The sequence below is a fragment of the Strongylocentrotus purpuratus genome, unplaced genomic scaffold (assembly GCF_000002235.5).
Source record: "Strongylocentrotus purpuratus isolate Spur 01 unplaced genomic scaffold, Spur_5.0 spur5_scaffold_14, whole genome shotgun sequence".
NCBI classification, from domain to species: domain Eukaryota; kingdom Metazoa; phylum Echinodermata; class Echinoidea; order Camarodonta; family Strongylocentrotidae; genus Strongylocentrotus; species Strongylocentrotus purpuratus.
The window spans coordinates 11,590,524-11,608,500 of NW_022145599.1; the positions used below are offsets into that span (position 1 = coordinate 11,590,524).

A 17,977-nucleotide genomic window follows, 5' to 3' on the forward strand; every position below is an offset into this window, starting at 1 on the left:
ATTTTATGATAAGGGTATATAGCAATATAGCAGTGATGACAACATACTCACTTGATAGTAGACACGTTATTTCAAAATGAATGCAACGAGATTTTGATTGGCAACATTTAAAAGGTACTCGTCCACCCCTCTTCATTTTTAGTGATTTTTTTTGGGTAATGCTCTATTATCCTGAACTCTGTGTAAATTTCACAGGGTTTTTAATTGTGCTAAAACTGTAAACTTATGACTCAAAGCTTGTAAGAGGAACCATTTTCCACTGAAATGTTACACAGAAATCACGTTGCATAGAACTGATGATGCACACAATACCTCATACCTGTCGCTTCTTGCATTTCACGGGGCATTTCACGACCAACCATTCTGTCCTTTAAAGTCATTCTAACGGCTAATAATTTCCTTGTGAAATCATAACTGAAACAATTTACAGTGGCAGATCTAGGGGCACAGGGGGCACGTGCCCCCCCCCCCCCCCCCCGCGGCCAAAAAAAAAAAAAAAAAAAAAAAAATTAGTGATCACTCCCAGGATCGAAGCGGAAAAGCGGGAGGAAAGGCGTGGTGGCGGGAGTCTCCCGCTACGAGCTGGTGGGAAGGCGGGAGAATGAGCGTGGTGGCCGCGAGACTACAAATGCGGGAGGGTTGACAGTCCTGCCTTTAGCAAGTTTAGGATTCTTACCCATTTGGGATGATACCATTAAAACTATTATTCAGAAGATTGATAAAGTAGTGAATTTTTCAATATTTGGAAGAATGTTTGGCTATGAAAAGGATATGTTTTTGACTTATTTATTTCTTATGCTTAAATACTACATTTATTTATGCAAAAGGCAAAGTAAAATACCCAATTTTCAGGGTTTCAGAACTTACATTGACTATAAAGATCGTGAATATCGTATTGAAAAAAGAAAAACAAACTGCCCTTGCACTTTAAAAAAAATATGAATTTTGTTTTGTTTTATAATAGTGTTTTATAATGTTGTATCGGTACATGTAATTGCTTGCATCTTAGTGTACTTTTCGTGAGGTTTTGATCTACGTTTTACTGCTTTTTTGTAATCTTTTTATAATAACTTGTAAATATTGTGATTGTTTTTGGATTGTTCAATAAAACACATAAAGAAAAAAACAGTTTAGGATTCTTCGCAATATATTTTGTATTTGATTGATATACATGGTCATCAGGTCCCTATGAAAATACACTAAATGCATTAAATTTACCTGAGCTAAAGTTCTTCAAGATCCGGGTTCTTCATACTCCTTTTTGTAACAAGATTAAAATTGATTTGAGAGCTTGCCAGAAAACGTTATAATTGAGGTTCTAAGTACTTGTGCTATACAGTGCAACGCGCAACTCTTGTAACAATTTAAAAATGTTTCGTTTTTACAAAAATAATCACAACAGGGGGCGGCAGAGCGACGTCTTTCAAAGTCCAGGGGCACCCTAAAAACAGTACTTTCGAGGTAAAAGGGACGTACAGCTACAAAGGGTGACCTCGAAGCGCAACATTTGACTTTGGTGTATTTGAGGAAAGCCTCCTATTATCAAAATCATTTCCTGATTTCTCCCGTATCAACAAACATGCTTTGACGTACGGTATAATATATAGGGCCTAATGAAAATACATCATGAATTATGTATATATATGTTTATACTCGTGGAGATAATTAATTGCATGTTCAGTAATTTTTTTTTTTAGTCCATGTAGACCGTAAAAATCTTTTATTTAGAGGAACAAATTCACTAAAGAGATACTAAGCAAAATGTTATGATAATATATTTTTCACGCCTTATCTTCCAGCATAAATTATCGCCATTTTATCTATTTATTTATATTTGTTTACAAACACGTGCGGAGAGATCAAAATACCGCTTTCATAGTGCACGCAATGTTTCTTCAACGCTTTCCACCAATAGCAACGAAGCATGCTGGGATACATTTTACCCACCAATTGTTGTTCCGGTTGAGCAATGTTTTCGTGTGTATCGGCCATTTTGGTCTTGCTGTGATCGAGGGTAGGAATGGTAGGAATGGCCACGTTTCGACAGGCAACGGAAAACGACGATGCCTGGGCCCTTCTGGCTCTTAAATCTGCCCCAGCGAGTCCTACAAGGGTTCCTTGGAATGATGGCGGTCAAAAAGGTGTTATTCTCGCCCGGTTAGAAGGCAGAGAATTCGAGTATTTGATCCGCAAGAACAGAATTACAGTCGGCCGCAACAGCAAACAAGGGGAGGTGGATGTAAACATGGGACATTCGAGTTTCATTTCACGTAAACATCTTGAAATAATTTGCGAGAGCCCGAACTTTTTCTTAAATTGCACGGGAAAGAATGGTATATTTGTAGATGGCATATTCCAAAGAAGAGGTGCAGCTCCGTTGCAACTGCCCAGGACGTGAGTATCTATTTTTATTATTTATTTTAAAATGTCTGTTCAGTAGAACCTAGAGCTGTTCGTAAATTGGTACGCATACCAAAACGTCCATTCCGGACATCTCTAGTGCTCTCTGACCGTGCGTGGAGTGTCGGGCAATGCCAATACAATGGCAATGCATGCAAGCTACGTGTGGCCGTGGAAGATCAAGAGGTGTTGGTCGGGACGCGGACGGGCTTGTCAAGTCAGCTCGAGCCATGCAACCCACTGTTATTGTTTTGTTAGTTTGTTGTGTTTGATTGTTTGTTTGTTTTGCAGTTTTCATGCTTATCTGAGCTGTGTACTGAAGTGAAGGGTTACTGCTACTTTGCTAGTGACTGTGTGAATCTGAATCATGCCATGGTTGTGAGAATGTCCAAATAATTGAAGGATCGTTGAATGAAAGCCGGTCAGAAATCAGTGAACGAATTTGCCTTTATTATCAGTGATTATGCTTTCTCTCTCTTGTTGAAAATTTGATTTTGTAAAGTCAGGATTGAGCATGATGGTTTGGAAACATGGGAAGTAGACTTTTTTTTAAACTGAGAAAGAACTAGCTAAAAAAAGTGAGTAAAGACAAGTTTAGGGCTTGGTGATAATCTGTAATAACCCTGATGTGGTACGGGAAATTCTTGATAAAACTGACATTTGGCAACCTTCCCCATAAATAAATATGGTAAACCTTGCCGCACACACCGAAGGGGGGTTAACTATTGATTTTTTTTCACTGGAATCCAGCTAGAAGTTTGCCGTCTGACTCTGTTTATCTAGACTTTAACAGTTTGATTTTGAAATATTGATGATTGGAGAGAAAATGGATCTTATCTCCATGTACAAATAACATTGACAATCATTGTTAAATTTATATCAAGATACAAGGAATTTCAGCTAATCTGTTAGTTTCTTGATGCTACTGTGTGCGATGAGATTACCCAAAATCTTTCCTCACTAACCCGTACAACACACTTCAGTCTCCAGGGAATAATTTTCCTCAAATTTTTTGATTAGCAATTTCAGCCGATGGATAAATATTTCAAATGAAATTCTGTACATTTCTATGGAAGAAAACTGCTACACAAAAGATATTTTGTATAGCAGTCATGCAAAAATGCATAGCAAATTGCGATGCGATACCAGGAAAATTATTCCCTGGTCTCTGTATAGAGGTGGTGTTCAGTGGAGCCAGACGTAGTCTCAGGCTCTCAGCAGATATCGGAGACTGAAGCTTTCGGTCTAGGTGATAATATGAAATATGAAGTATGACATTGATATCAGCAACTCCACCAAGCCTTAATTGGTATCCACTTGCCTGTGTGAAGAGTGATGTAAACAAACTCTCAAATGAGTTTTACATCATCCTTTTACACACGTGCCAAAAAGTAGAAACTGTTTTCAGAGTTTGCTAACACCTTCCCAATTTAACTTACCCCCTAATTCCGCAATCGCACAATTCAACAATTTAAAAAAAATTGTTAAAACTCACCATTGATAAGGCTTTACTCTAGACCTGAAAGCCCAACTTTGATACTTGTACATGTGTGCAAATTTTTTGTTTTTGTTTGGACAAATCCCTGTGTACCTGTACACAGCAGAATGATTTTGCCCATTAAATACTGGTACCCGGACCACTTAAGCCCAATTAGCCCTCAGGCACCCTTTCAACCCTTAGCGCCAGGGGAAAAAAAAGCAGTGATCACAACCCCAAACAGCTTGTGAATTAAACCAAACTTATGTTCAATTTCCATTTTAAAATGCAATATCTATACAAACACAAATGTAGGAGTTCACAGCTGACTATGTTTATGGGGATAGAGAAAAATGAATCCGTAATTTAACCGGTGCCTCAAAAAAATTATATGGTAAATTTGATTCATATCCTTCCTTTAAAAAAACACACCACCAAGTTTGAAAACTAAAGGAGTTCACTACATTGTTGTATGTACAACTGTATTAAGTTGAAATTAAAATCAAGGCACCAGTTTTTATCCGAAGTAATAACATGAAATATCAGAAAAATCTAAAAAATTTGGGGGTTAACCTTTAAAGGCATGTTTTCAGTTTTACAAATCTGAGATGAATGGCCCTTAATTGTACGTGTACATGTACATGTTATCAGTGTCTGTGATACAGTGTAAAATATTGAAGCCCTAAAAAAACTTCTCTTTAAAATGATCATGAAGTGCCTTAAAAAGTGAAAATCTTTGAGTGGCCTGTTTTACCATACGATACTCATTTTCCCCAATAGACTTTAGTGTTAGTGTAATACAAAAACTGTACAAAACTATTATGCAAACAGTTTTTTACATTTCTAATTCCAATCATAAATATCTTGATAATCAGACTGGAGATCGGCTTGTAATAGTGATGGGATTCCTGACTGGCCTAAAGGTTTATAATTATGATTGCAGCATTAGCTAAATCCAGGATTTTGTTTAGAATCTGAGGCAAAGATACATGTACCCAATCCCTTTAAATGATATTCTCATTGCTCAGTCACATTGTAGGCCAATATTCGCACAGTACAAGTATGTTCGCGTGTGGTGCGTGACGTCAAAGGGGTATCCATTATCCAAGATATATGCCCCATTTGACGTCACACATATCCAACTTTGTGTTCATGCTGGAAATGTTTTACGTCTCATGAGCTATCCCTGACCATTTCCTTCACAGGAATTCTTTTACATACATGTAGGATAAAAAAGTCTTCATAATACAGAGTTTAGATTATTTATAAAGAAATTAATTTTGGATTAGACTACCGGTAGACATATTACAACTAGTAGACAAACAAATTTATCCATTGCACTTTCATCCTTTCTGTCCATGTTGTACTGCATACTGTCCATGACATCCCAGTCCAAACGTGTGATTTGTTATTCTAATTTAAGAATAACATATCTAGAGGAAGTACTTGAGGTACTATTTTATTATACAAGGGAAAATCATATATACCATGGTGAATGTTAACTTTCGTTTAGGTTGATGTATTTTGATACATTGTCAGTTTGTAGCTTGTTATCAAGATAATTACAGATGTTGCATTTCCTTGGTGCTGTTTTATGGTCTTTTGCTAGCAACTTCAACTTCATACATGTACTGTAGTTGCATACTTATGAAATCTCAGTGTAACAGTTCATGACTGAAGCGGCTAATTTGATTTTTTTTTTAATCATCCTTTTTGTAAGTAATGTAAGTGCTGTAGAACATGGGAGAAGGGACATGGCAAGAATAGATACCCCCTTATGAGTTACAATTCAGATATTTGTATTTTCCTTCTTTAAAAAAACCCCTGTTTTAATAGCATAGTAAAACCTGTGTTAATGGGAGACAAAAAAGCCCTTTATACATGTAATTAGATAGATGTTTTTAAATAAAGATTCATTGAGTGGAATCCCTCCTGTTTAAGGGGTTAAAAGAATGGTTCTATAGACAGATGTTCAATCAAGCAGGTTTGACAGTTTGACTTTATCAAAGAATGTAAAATAAGGGGCACTAGATGGAATGAGCATGTAGCTTGGACTGTTTGATTCATATGTAGATATTGATTAAATCAGGATTATCATTATCATTCTGTTTTATGTAATCATCATTCGATCCTGTTCCCCCTCCCCCCTACAGATGTATCTTGAGGTTTCCCAGCACAAGTATCAAGATCATGTTCCAGGCGTTGATCAGCGAGTCGGCACCCCCTGCTCCGGTCCCGCCCATGCAGCTGCAGCCAGCTGCACCGGTCGTGGCCAAGGAACCTAGTCCTGTCAAACGGAAGACCATGATGCCTCCGTTGAAGATCGACATCCCGCCTTCCGATGCGACCTATGCCAGTCCGTACCCGTCTCCCACTGGGACCATTAGGTGAGATTCTGTTGATAGGTTACATACATGTAGCCAGGGGATTGTACAACTTATTACCAGTGACAGTTTTCCATGGTCAATTTGTAACACTTACACACTGTACGCTGGTCATATTCCTAATTTCAATTGTGTACTACACACCGTTTTAAAATAAGGTCAAACACTTCCAAGGTAAAGATGTTAGTGCTTGGATTCCTACATATGAAGAGCTAAATCCACTTTTGATGAAAATTTAGTAATTGAAAAATGCACCTTCTAATATCACTTTTCCACAGATGCCAATTTCTGTTTTCTTTGAAGTTACAAAAATGGATTTATCTCCTTTCGGAATTAAAGTCTTCATATACTTGTCTTTAAAAAAGAAAGAAAGAAGAAAAATCAACCCTGTAATATCATCATCTTGCTTAACAACAAAAATATGAATCTCTGTCATGTCATTAATATTATGGCAAATATGCTCAAACTTCTTGTTTTAGTATGTATATCAAAACAAGCTTTTATAAACAGAGACTGCAGCATTGTGATCATATTCTGATGGACTTCATTTTAATGAAGTACATTGTACATGCTTCTCTATAAAAGAGGAGTAGTTTCAGTCTGTCTATGAATATAATCAAAAGTTGTAATGATCAGAAACCTCCTTGTTTTCTTCTCACATGTGAATCTGTTCAAATTTACAGGAAATTAATATAGAATTTTGTTTGCATCTTCACAATATTTTGTCTGAGCAGACAGTATGTATTCAAGTCTGGATGGATTCTTTATTTTTCAGTCAAAGATGTTTACGAGCTTCATACTGTTCTCTCTCTGAAAACAAGTTCTGATATTACCTAGTTAGGCTCTATGAAATTGTATGATGAATATGTCTAGTTTAAGCCTACAAGAGCTCTTCAAAATAAAATACAATGTAATACAATTGATCTGTGTTGCTTTATGATCCTCCCACTTTTGTTTGCCTCTCTTTTTTCATTTTTCTTGTTTCATTTTTCTTTTCAATTATATCGTTTGTATTCCCCCCTTCTTGTTCCCCTTTTTATTCTTAATTTCTACTTGTTCCTATTAGGTTTAGAAATACCCTCTTTTCCATAAAGGACAATTTATTTGATGTCTTGATATGAATGGTATTATTATAGTAATTATATATTTATTGTCTCTTCCCCAATCTTATCCAGTGCTGTCAACTCGTGTCCTACAAGCCCCCGAGCCGGAACCAGTCAGAGATCCATGCTTGCTCCGGACCTCTCCGCAGCAGCGTTTGCTGCGGCTGCGGCAGCTGCTGCTGACGACAAGGAAGGCCACTCGTCCAGTAACGATGTCGGGGGTCCCCGGGACGAGACCAAGCCGCCCTACTCTTACGCTCAGCTCATTGTCCAGGCTATCATGTCGGCGCAGGATAAACAGTTGACATTGAGTGGAATTTACAGCTATATTACAAAGACATATCCGTACTATAGAACAGCAGACAAAGGATGGCAGGTATGACACTGTCTTCAATGGTTACATGTCGGTTTTTCTGAAGGTTTTTTCTGAAAATGATATAGCGCCCTGTAACGTTTCCAGAAATTACGGAACCTCAGAATAACGGAACCTAGTTCATTTTCGTAACAAAGACCCCTATTTCATTTACAAAATATGAACCTTAGGAATAATGTTCTAAATGTTCAGATCTATGAACCCTTTTTAATTTCTTGGAATCAAGAAACTTCAGAAAAATGAGTGCCTTCCATCTTCAACTGTAGATGAATTATCACTTTGGTTTAAATTACATAGCTGACAGGTGTTGGTGATTTTGTAAATGAAGAGCATACTAATACATTCTTATTTCTTTTCTCTCTTTTCATTTTCAGAATTCAATTCGACACAACCTGTCCTTAAATCGGTACTTCATCAAGGTTCCACGATCACAGGAAGAGCCAGGTAAAGGGTCATTCTGGCGGCTTGACCCCGGGTCAGAGGCTAAACTAATGGATCAAGCTTACAGAAGAAGACGCCAAAGGGGAGTGCCGTGCTTCAGGACACCCTTTAGCGGGGTCTCATCAAGGTACGCTTGCCTGAAGAACACTTTCCTTGCTGAGAGGGCTTATCTAAAAGGGAATTCAAATTTCAAGCTCCTACAATGATTGCTCTTTTAAAGCCCAACTGCACTAGTTTGGCCAGGAGGTATTAGACCTCCCTGCATAGTCACTGACAGGTGGTTATCTCATCAAATCAGCTCTCAATTAACATAAGAAAAAGGGGACCATGGGACACTAACGGTCACTGATTAGGCATTATTTACTATATAGAGTGCACAGGTAGCTATAAGTAGTGCAGTGGGGCTTTAAGAGTTTTTTCAAAAATCCTACATGTTTGAAATTAGAACAGAATTGATGGGAAAGGAAAATTAAGATCACGTAGTTCCCATGATGCTCGAATGATTCCCTGTTATAAGGGACTGATTTTTATAGCGCAGCATTCAATCGCTGTTCTTTGTGTAGAAGTATTTCTGAGCAAATTCAGGGATGTAAAGCATAGTTACTAGTATTCTAGTCATTTTAGCAATTTCTCGTTCTAAAGCTACATCTATTATCTATTTAAATTCTGCAGAGATGCAGTTTTGTCTTTCATATTCAGTACTTCTTCAGAATGTGTTTCTATTAGTTTCTAGTAAAGTAACTCGTTGCTAATCTTTGCTCAACCTTTTTCTTTGATCTTGCAGCCGCTCCGCGCCATCATCACCCACACACGTCCCCCAGTTCAGCGGGACGTTCACCCCTGAATGCCTCTCAAGAGAAGGTTCCCCTGCGCCGCAGAACATGAACAATGCTGGCGGGGGTGGTGAGGGTCAGGACCATGGGCCCCTGGATCATCAGAGGTTTACGCAAGCCATGCAGGAGGTAAAAAACAACCTTGCTTATGTTTGTAGGGAATTTTTATTATCCTACATAAGGCCTTTAAAAAAAAGATGTTGTATTGCCCTTTAGGTGCCAAAACTTTAAAAAAATATTTTTTGCTCTCTCCTTGGGCTGATATTTCTCTGTTTTGAATGCTTAAAGTTTTCTTTAATATATTTTTTTAAGCCAACCATAGATTTCAAGACCTAAGGGTCAGGCTATAGTTAACAATTAAATTGTCGTACCCTTTGTTAACTATGTGAAAATATGATTGTCCTGATTTACGTTTCTTGGGAATGTGACATATTAAAGCCTACATCTTAAAGTAGTCAACGAAGGTGTTTTTTCAACCAGTCCACCTTTCATTCTTGAATTATGAAAAAACTTTATATCAAATTGTACAAGGGGTATGAATAATTTAGTTAACTTAATATGAAATTCAAATTTAACTTGAAACAGACTTATTTGTCATTGCCATGCAAATGTTCAGTTTTATTACTTTCAAAGTTATGCTTTTGTTAATATATTAACAAGTGTTTTCTTTATGGCATCTTTGCAGGTGAAGGTGAGTCTAGTGAGCCCCGGCTCGCCCATCACTACTACAACAGGTGCTCAGGCTGCCAGCCATGCTGCCCACATGGCAGCCCTCCCTGGGGGCGGGGGTGTCATACCTCTATCTTCCCTCGCCCTAGCAGGGAACCCCCCTCCTCAGGGCCAGGGGGTACCCGTCGTTGCCATCCACCCTCAGATGGCATCTGTGATCACGTCGTCGCGGACGCAAGCAGCTGTACAGGCGTCACTGAGCAACGGCCATGTTACATCCTCTGCAGGAGGATTTAGCCACCAGGCAAAGGACATCTCAAGTGCTGGAGGAGGAGGAGGAGGTAGTGCGGAAAAGAATGGCATAGACATGAAAGTGGAAGGTAAGAGAGGCCAAATCTTTCCCATGTCCTTAGATCCGAAGAGGCCACCTCATGTTGTAGATTTTTTACACTTCATGCTCTCTTTGACAAAGGTTATCACAAAGGTTCAAACTGCATTGGTTCATATAAAATCAATGATAATGGATTTATTCTTAGCGTATTGTATGAGAGTGTATTTTATAGTGTATTTGTTAACTGTTGTTGATGATAACTATTTATCTAAAACCTGTCTTCAATCTTTAGGTACCCATGCTGTACTTTATTCATTGAAGTCCATCCTATTGTTCCCCAATCACAGAGAAGCCATCAGTTGGTGTACCCCCTGCAACCATCATGTTGACGCAGTCCCATCTGAAGGCGGCCAATTCTTCGTCCACAATGGTACCTCAGCCGGCGGCATCCTCTGACAGTCATCACGTTGTCACCGTCGCAGGTACCTTCCTCCCTCCTGCCAGCCACTACCGACCCCCTCCTCAACTCCCTATGGCCGGCGGTTACCATCACAACATGGAGATGGCTCCCCCTCAGAGCTCCAGCCAGGCCGCAACCTCCTCGCCCCTCGTCATGCTGGCCACCACGTCGGCCGTTCAGCAGCTGCAAGGCCACGTGAAGCGCCCTCTAGACGGCATCAAGGAAGAGACGGATGGACAGGATGGTTTTGAAAGTAAAAGGATTAAGACTGATCCGCTGGAGGGCTGAGGGGATACAGCATTGACGACCAGCACGGACAGACATAGGGTTAATCAGCATGGGAAGAGTTTAACATCATTGAGAGAGTAATTAAAAGGTTGTACAGGGCTTGATTGAATGGAGTAAGTGTTTGTGAGTAGGAATTGTTGTAGGGTTCTGGAGATAGAGTTGATGCATTCAAGAGAATGACTTTGTAATTAGTTTGCTTTCCTATGGAATTGCAAAACATATACTCTGGCTTTACCACCAAATTAACAAATATTCATATGTGTATGTATAGTCCATTCAAAAAGGAACAGCTCGAATTATGTTAAGTGGATGTCTGGACTTGTACAAATATTGGTTTTAGAGATGTTTTTGTTATGTGTACTTCAGATAGCAAACAAATCAATTTACTAGCAATGTTTTTTTTTGTCTCATGTTTCTTTCACAAATTTGTGTGGTCATTTTAGGAAAATTGAAACATATAAATTATGGTATAGATATTCTTGGCATTCAGTCTTCACTTTTTATTATTTTTTTATTAATTTTCTTTTTTTTTAGAGAGATTTTGAGAGGTGTTTAACTACATGAAATTTTTTGAAAATTCTGAAGTAGAGTTCAATTTTTATTATTACAGCTCAGTGCTGTATTCACAAATTGAAGTATTGTTGATGTATTTTTATAATGGAACTGCTACTTTTCATCATCACTGGTAATGCACTAGTGAAATAATTAAACATGTCGCTTTATATTCATGACATTTTATCAAAGGATGATTGTAAATTTGCTTCAAAGCGTATTGCACTCTGTGAATATCATTTGGTATATAATCACACACACCACCAAGTTCCATGTGAAATTTCTTTTTATGTGGCATCATGCCATGGTGTGGGTATGTCATTGATACAGCAAAAGTATCTAAACAGAATCCCACTTTATCATCTGGTATTTTGATGATGAAGATGAGAATACCAGATATTATTGTTGCATCTTTTCTACAAAAATGCTAATTAATCATTGTCTGATAATTCGTAAGCAAACACGTAGGAAGATGTCGAGGAATGCTGAAATAGGGATGGGTGATTAATTTCTCATTTGCCTTCTAGTAGTGGGTCTGTGGAAGATTTTTGTTCTTTATAGACAGCAAGCTTGAAATTGAGCGCGATAGCACCCACCAAGCTTTATTTAAAAGCCTGCATCATGCAACGGCGGTTTTTTTCAATTGTACATTTGGATTTACGAAAGAAAGAAAGAAAAAAGTTGAATGGAAGCAGAATGCAATTGACCAAGTCAGGTTATGGTGATTAGAGTCAGTGATGCTGCTTGTATGCCTTAGACGCGAGAACCCAGTATCAGAAAGTTCATAGACGTAGCTTTTCTATGAATGATATTTTATACCCCTTTTTGAAGAATGTTTGCCTTGCAGGAACAGATATTAGACACTATTGAACAGTTTATGCAATACTGTTGGCAGTTGGGCTTGTTCAAGTATAAACACGATTTGGATTTTTCTCTAGGATCACTCCAGTCGCATGTGATGCGATAGACTCCTTTCTCAGATTATGAATGTATTTTATGATTATGAAATCAGTCAGTCAGTGGATATAGTCTACCTAGTTATTTTGGGAGAAATCAAGTATGCACTGCTGAACAAATTATTTCTGTATTTATTGTGTATGAATATGCGAAATTGCTACATGGCCTGTGCATTTTTATAGAGCTTTACTTAAAAAATGAAAACAATTATTTGAATGCAATGATTGAATAATGTGAAGAATGAAAATACTTTTATTGATTTTTTCTTTTATTATTTTTTTAGAAATCATCATCATTGCAGTAATAACCCATTAGTGAAATTGTATTCTAGTTGACTAGTATTATCCTAGTATTTGTTGATTCCCAGTGCCGCATTTACAGTTTGTGTTTTCGCCAAACAATGTGAGAAGAAAAAAATGTTATTCATATGTGTATCTTAATCACTTGATCAATCATGTTGGCCAAGATGTGGTTGATGAATTGCAATTTCTTCTTGATGGATAGTCTGAATGTAGGTCTAGTAAAAGTTCCCCTTTCTGCCGTGAATTCCACAGTAAGTTGTCCTTGGAGAGAGAGATAGAGAGTGAGTGTGTAGGAGAAAAACAGTTATGTAACAGTATTGGATTTGTAATCATGGTTGATGCACCCGTGTCCAGGGTCCCTAGATGAACATTGGTTCTTGTAAGTCTTCTATATGCCTTGATACCACATCCAAGTCTAATATTGATGGTTGATTTTATATAGCAGCACCATTTTGATCTTGTCATAACACTTGGTCTTTAAACAACCAGTCAGTGAAAATATGGATGATGGTTCGGAGCAAAGTTGTTTCAGCAATTATGAAAAAAGAAGAAGAAATAGCTCCCTTGTAGTTTTACAAAATGGGTAAAATTACCAAATTAAGATACCGGTAAGCAAGTCTTGTTTGGCCTAATATTTGCTCTCATATATATTTATTTTCTCCTTCCAGTCTGTTTTTTGTCCTTCATTTTTAATATTAAGAACATTGATGTAATTTACTCTCGGTAAATAAAATTAAAGTCTTCTTCGATTCTCTACTGGGCCCTGTATCATAAAACATGTTGACAATGACAAGTTACAATAATTGTTATAAGCTACTGAAATCGTGTTATTAGAATGGCTGAGAGCAAATTCAGCATTTGTTATTGATCACACGTTTTATGAAACGGGGGGGGGGGGGGGCTCTAATCTGTTAGATAATTAGCCCATAATCTGTAAAAAAAAAAGTTGAACACGATAAATCACTCTCGAGATATGAGGTTGTTTATATTTGCATGCCAAACTTGACGAAGGGAAGAGAGAGAGATGGGGTTGGGAACGATTCCCTTTTTCCGATTTTATATGCTAATTTGTGGATTCTATGTGATAAGAATTGTGATCAATATGAACATTTTTGAATAAAATCAAATATACTACTGACAAAGAAAAACAAATGTTGGACTCTTCCTTCCCAAACCTTTAAGAAGAAGAATTGATTTTTGTTTGAATCCCTGTGTCTGCATTTTGAGATGAGAATTATGTGACACTTTCTATTTTATTTTTTTTCTTAAAAGAAATGGTTATCGTGTGAATCTGAAAAAATGAAAGTATCAGTTGTGGTTATGTATGTGAACGTATGAATGGGGCGAAAGTTTAGAAAAGAGTTTAACAAATAGAATAAATAATAGATATGTAAAAAGATAGGTGAATACATAAAAATGAATACGTAAAATGTTGCCCATTAAGTTGGAATTAATTTTTCTAACTTCTTTTCATGGAATGATTTTGATAGTATGATTTATTCTCGATAGATAAACGTAAATCTTCGTATACCATCACAGATCAATCTTCATGACCCTTTACTAGGGTGATTCATAGAGTTCTGAGAAGATATCAACTTAAAGAGTCGAGAATAAATCGTATTGTCACAACCATTTCACGAAAAGAGCTTAGAAAATTCATTCCAACTTTATAGGCAACAGAGTAATTAATAATCATGTAAACAAATGAAAACTAATAATTATCAATCACTCAACCAATATTTCAATCAAGTAATCAATGGGAGTGATAAAATGAGTACGCTCAAAACAGCTGTGAATATTTCCCCCAAACCCAATTTCCACGAACTCTATGTCGAGTTCGAAACCTTTCTTTAATTGTTCACTAATCCTAATCATACACCTGGATATGCAATCTTTAACATTGAGAATGAAACATAATTTATTTAGAAATTGAAAGCTACCACATATTTTGTATCCATGGTGTAATCATAACTACATTCTCTTCAAAGGCGTATCCAGTTTGATTGTGAAGCCAACTTCATCAGTTTTAAGCCCCCCACCTCCCCCCATAAAATAAATTTAAAAAAAGAATAACTATGATTTGCAGTTGAGCTATACGGTACCCTTGCCGGAGCAGACTTAATATGCCTTTCCCATTTGCCTACACATACCCTCTCTAGAACTCGATCGCAAAATCTTTCAAGAAATCATCTGAATAGCCAATTCAATACCGTTTTGTATAGCCTATTCAAATAAAGTTCGGATAATGCTTAATTACATTGTCGTGTTTCAACATTTCAACAGGAAAGACACAAATATATTGAATTTGACTTTACTGGGATGATATTTGGAATGTCTTTCCGATCACGTACGTTTCGGGAGATTTTTTTTTACCAGCTCCTAGATATACATTGTTGACTTATTATCCATCGATTTTGAATAAAACTGTCTGACAAATGAAATTATTTCAGAAGCGCACTTTATTTGTCAGGATAGACCTACATCACGTATTTTGAAGTTTGAAGAGCCACAGTTCAATACAAGTACAACGATGTCAGTCAGTACATGCAGACTATAAAATCAATAGTGAATAATTATGATTGAGTAAATACAAGGAGTTCGTGTGCCCCCTCCCCTAAGAAGAAAGGTTAAATTCAGGGTATGTACGTCCTCGTCAAATAGGTCGATCACGTACACTCTGCCTCTTAATTTTCCCTTTTTTTGGGGGGGGGGGGGGGGGGGGTGGGGGGGGGGGGGGCTCAGCCTCCTGTTACTAAATTAAGATAGACACGCCACTGATAGACTAATAAACGCATCTTTAAATCAATACATGCATAATACAATCATACTCAACCGGTATGACAACCATTAACGTTTGTATGTCTCTATACATCAAATGTGATTCTATTTCCAATATGATTATATTTTGGCACCAAAAACATTGCATTACTTGAGCAAAGAAAACAGAGCTAGTGAGTCAAGACAAAATAACAAACAACGTACAATTCAAATGACAAAATCATCTTTGTTTGATCAAAATCGGTTCAGAGACGGCTGAAATATCCATAGTTATTACCTATACAAGGCATTTTAGCTGCTAAATAAAAAGTCATATTTTGCACGCTGCTCCGAATATGAAACCGGAGCCGTGAATATTTGCCATATTGCCCTCTTCCGGGTTTGCCCCGTAGACCACTGTACTAAATCAGAGGGCAATATTGAGCCATATTCCACTCTGTCTTGTCAGTGCGCTTTACGCGCAGTATTATGTAGGCGTTCAAGTGTACGCGCGGTAACAATCATTGTTACATCACAATTACACACAGTAACAATCATTGTTACGTCACAATTACATACCTGCCTGAATAACCTGACCGGCAAACAGATGGGAGTAAAAATCAAGATTGATACCAAAGTTGTATAGGCCCCTATCAATAATTTGCTTAAAAATGCCTTGTTTAGGTAACAATAATTATATTGACAGGGCTTCTTTTGGGGTACATCAGAAATATTGACCGCGCTAAGACCATATTGTCCTCGTCTTCGACTCGGGGCAATATTATCTTAGCTTGGTCAATTTATCTGATATACCCCTCAAGCCCAGTCAATATAATATAAATATAACCATTTCTAATATTTGTGGTGCTCCACAAATATTCGATAATTTTAAACTAGCCGTCGAAAAAACGAGATAGCGCCTTTAACGTTTTATTCCATATAATGCCAATATTGGCTTTTTGTTGGCTTTTTCGTGTTGGTATTATCATACGCTCAACCAGTTGGCCAGTGTTTTGTTATTATTATTAAATTTTTCAAATTAATGGTCACTGTGTTTTTTTAAAGTGGAGCTGAATAGGTATGATCGGATTTAATCTATTTTGGGATCTAAAATTACCTTTATAGCAATTTTAGGTCCTAAAACGCCACTAGAAATGTCATAAATAAGAATAAGAGCAATAGCCATGCACTTTGCGGTCTTATTCAAGAACTCAACTGTCCCTTCAAGAACTGATTTATTCATACCCTTACCAAAGTTTTGTAATTCTTTAAGTATGTCTAAAATTGTTTTATCCTGTTTTATGTTTCTTGAGCATGTGAGGTATCAAAGCTTATTCAACAAAAGCCCTAATTCGACCTCACATTTCATTCTTGGGTTACGAATAACATTTAAAATATCAAATTTACAAGGGCTACGAATAATTTAGTTGTAAACTGTACATTTAATTTGTAACTGAAATTAATAAATAAATGAATGAACAAAACGAAAACAAAAATTGTACGAAGACTATTAAATACAAACCTGTTGTTAACGTAATACTGATAATAGCAAGCAACCACATTGCGTGTAGATGTCATATCATGCACCAAATAATGAAGAAGCGAATAATAATCCTAATAGTCCTAATCTGTGTACACAATATAATAAGAAATCTTAATAACATTTTACAGTTATTGCAATATCCCTCTTTAATATCGTTTAGGCATAATGTGATAACATGAGCTAGGTAATTTCAATATTTCGTGTAATTATGACATACTATAGGCACAATTTCTTGTAATGAACAAAATAGAAATGTGCCCATGATGTCAATAGCAACTGTAATTCAAGCATACTTGCACACAATAAATTACTTGCTAACAATACATTGGAGAATGATCTGTATGGTGTTCAAGGGTGTGCGTAGATTGTACTCAGCAGCGAGGAAGAGAGGGGTACAGAGAGAGAGAGAGAGAAAGAGAGGGGGCGAGAGAGAGATGAGCGAGAGAGAGAGAGATGAGAGAGGGGGAGAGAGAGAGATGAGCGAGAGAGAGAGAGAGAGAGAGAGAGAGGGAGGGAGAGAGAGAGAGAGAGAGAGAGAGAGGGGGGTGGACACTCAAAGGCCTCTCAGAATAGTAAAATGCATTATGCTGAGGTCCGTGCATAATAATTAAGATGACAAAACATGTACACTGCTTTCCGTCGATTTAATAACGGTCATGAAAACGCATTCATTACTATATTGAGTTGAAAATGGGGAGTCATAATTATTTAAAAGTAATTATTAAGCTGTCGACTCACGAAAGAGGGGCCGATGATGTCACTTTTCATTTAATGTTAACGCTTTAAGAGTAGTAAATTGGTATACGGGCCTTTATTGTCTTAGGGAGCTGAACGACCCCACCCATGAATGCATAGTTCCAGGTCATCCTTGGGCAACGCTTCGAAAGTTCGAATCCTTCATAGCCTTCCCCGAATCACAGGAAAACTAGGATATTCCGAAAGAACCTTAATTTGTTTGATATCGGGGGTGTTGTGTAAACCTTCTGGGAAAAAGGAGTTGTTAAAATGTTTGTCAATGTTCTGCAAACATTCACCACCTTTCCCTTTGATTCCCAAACAGTCACGAGTTCATATTTTAAGAGTGGCGTCTGGAAAAGACTGAAAATA

At 37.3% G+C, this 17,977-nt stretch overlaps 1 protein-coding gene across 1 annotated transcript; it reads left to right on the forward strand.

Annotated features, from left to right (window-relative positions):
* The first annotated feature begins 1,960 nt into the window (after positions 1-1,960).
* On the forward strand, positions 1,961-13,718 carry LOC588569 (forkhead transcription factor K). The gene is made up of 7 exons (XM_788246.5): positions 1,961-2,394; positions 6,031-6,264; positions 7,437-7,740; positions 8,112-8,305; positions 8,963-9,140; positions 9,697-10,060; positions 10,359-13,718. Exons 1-7 carry the CDS (start codon positions 2,021-2,023, stop codon positions 10,757-10,759), a joined length of 2,049 nt encoding a protein of 682 aa, XP_793339.4. The 5' UTR covers positions 1,961-2,020; the 3' UTR covers positions 10,760-13,718.
* The last annotated feature ends 4,259 nt before the right edge of the window (positions 13,719-17,977 follow it).

What these genes read in the sequence shown, in the direction of transcription:
- LOC588569 (XM_788246.5), top strand. Translation starts at nt 2,021, where the DNA reads ATGGTAGGAATGGCCACGTTTCGACAGGCAACGGAAAACGACGATGCC. An exon ending in CCGTTGCAACTGCCCAGGAC is followed by an intron (nt 2,395 to 6,030) that starts GTGAGTATCTAT and finishes TCCCCCCTACAG; the next exon opens with ATGTATCTTGAGGTTTCCCA. An exon ending in TCTCCCACTGGGACCATTAG is followed by an intron (nt 6,265 to 7,436) that starts GTGAGATTCTGT and finishes AATCTTATCCAG; the next exon opens with TGCTGTCAACTCGTGTCCTA.